The following is a 1,016-nucleotide window of genomic DNA, read 5'->3' on the forward strand; positions in this document are numbered from 1 at the left end:
GAGAGCGGGGTCACATACGCCAGCGTCATCGCCTCGGCAAAGGCGAGGATCAATCCAGCCGACTTTGGAGCCCAGGGAGTTCGCCTTCGGAAGGCCGCCAACGGGGGACGCGTGTTTGAGTTCCCGGGCGCCTCCAGTGGCGAGAAGGCGGACTCCCTGGCCCAGAGGCTGCGGGAGGTCCTCGATGGGGGCGTCGTCCGCGTCGCCCGGCCCGTGAAGACGGTGGCCTTACGGGTGGCGGGGTTGGACGACGCCACCACCGCTGCCGAGGTGGTCACCGCAGTTGCTGCAGCGGGCGGGTGCCCAGCTGACCAGCTGAGAGCGGGGGCGATGTCGACCGGCCGCGACGGACTGGGATCAGTCGTGGTCCAGTGTCCCGTCGCGGCGGCGAAGAAAGTCGCGACCGACGGTCGTCTGCTGGTTGGGTGGGTGTCCGCCCAGGCAAGGCTCATGGATCCCCGACCCTCTGTGTGTTACAGGTGCCTGGCTCCAGGTCATGTGTCCAGCCAGTGCCAGGCGGGGGTGGATCGCTCCGGGGTGTGCTTCCGGTGCGGTCAACCAGGGCACAAGGCCCGCGGATGCACGGCGGTGCCTCACTGCATCGTCTGCGCCGCGGCCGGTGCCCCTGCGGAACACCGTGCCGGGAGCAAGGCGTGTGTCCCCCCACCCAAAGGTAGGAGGACCAAGAAGGCAGGAGGGGACGGCCCGAGCCAGACGGCCAGGCAGTCCCCGGTCCTACCACATCAGGCGGCGGCGCCGGTGGCTGAGGAGGTTCCAATGGCCATTGGATAATGGCCCTAAACCTCCTCCAAGCCAATATCAACCACTCCGCCAGAGCTCAGGACCTCCTGTTCCAGAGCATGGCGGAGTGGAAAATACATGTGGCGATAGTGGCTGAGCCCTACCGGGTCCCGTCTGGGGACGAATGGGTGGGGGACTTGGACGGGCTAGTGGCCATAACGTCCCGGTCCATCGTAGGCTCTCCGGCCTTCGCGGACGTGGTCCGAGGCCGAGGA

The 1,016-nt window shown here is 67.5% G+C and overlaps 1 protein-coding gene across 1 annotated transcript; it reads left to right on the forward strand.

Moving 5' to 3' along the window:
• Positions 1–75: 75 nt before the first annotated feature.
• Positions 76–792, forward strand: LOC106116068 (uncharacterized; the record flags this gene model as incomplete). The annotated part of the gene is made up of 1 exon (XM_013309806.1): positions 76–792. A coding segment is annotated over one exon (717 nt), but the record flags the coding sequence as incomplete, so codon positions are not given.
• Between the last annotated feature and the right edge of the window lie 224 nt (positions 793–1,016).

This window comes from Papilio xuthus, unplaced genomic scaffold (assembly GCF_000836235.2).
Source record: "Papilio xuthus unplaced genomic scaffold, Pxut_1.1 DF827758.1, whole genome shotgun sequence".
Taxonomy (NCBI): domain Eukaryota; kingdom Metazoa; phylum Arthropoda; class Insecta; order Lepidoptera; family Papilionidae; genus Papilio; species Papilio xuthus.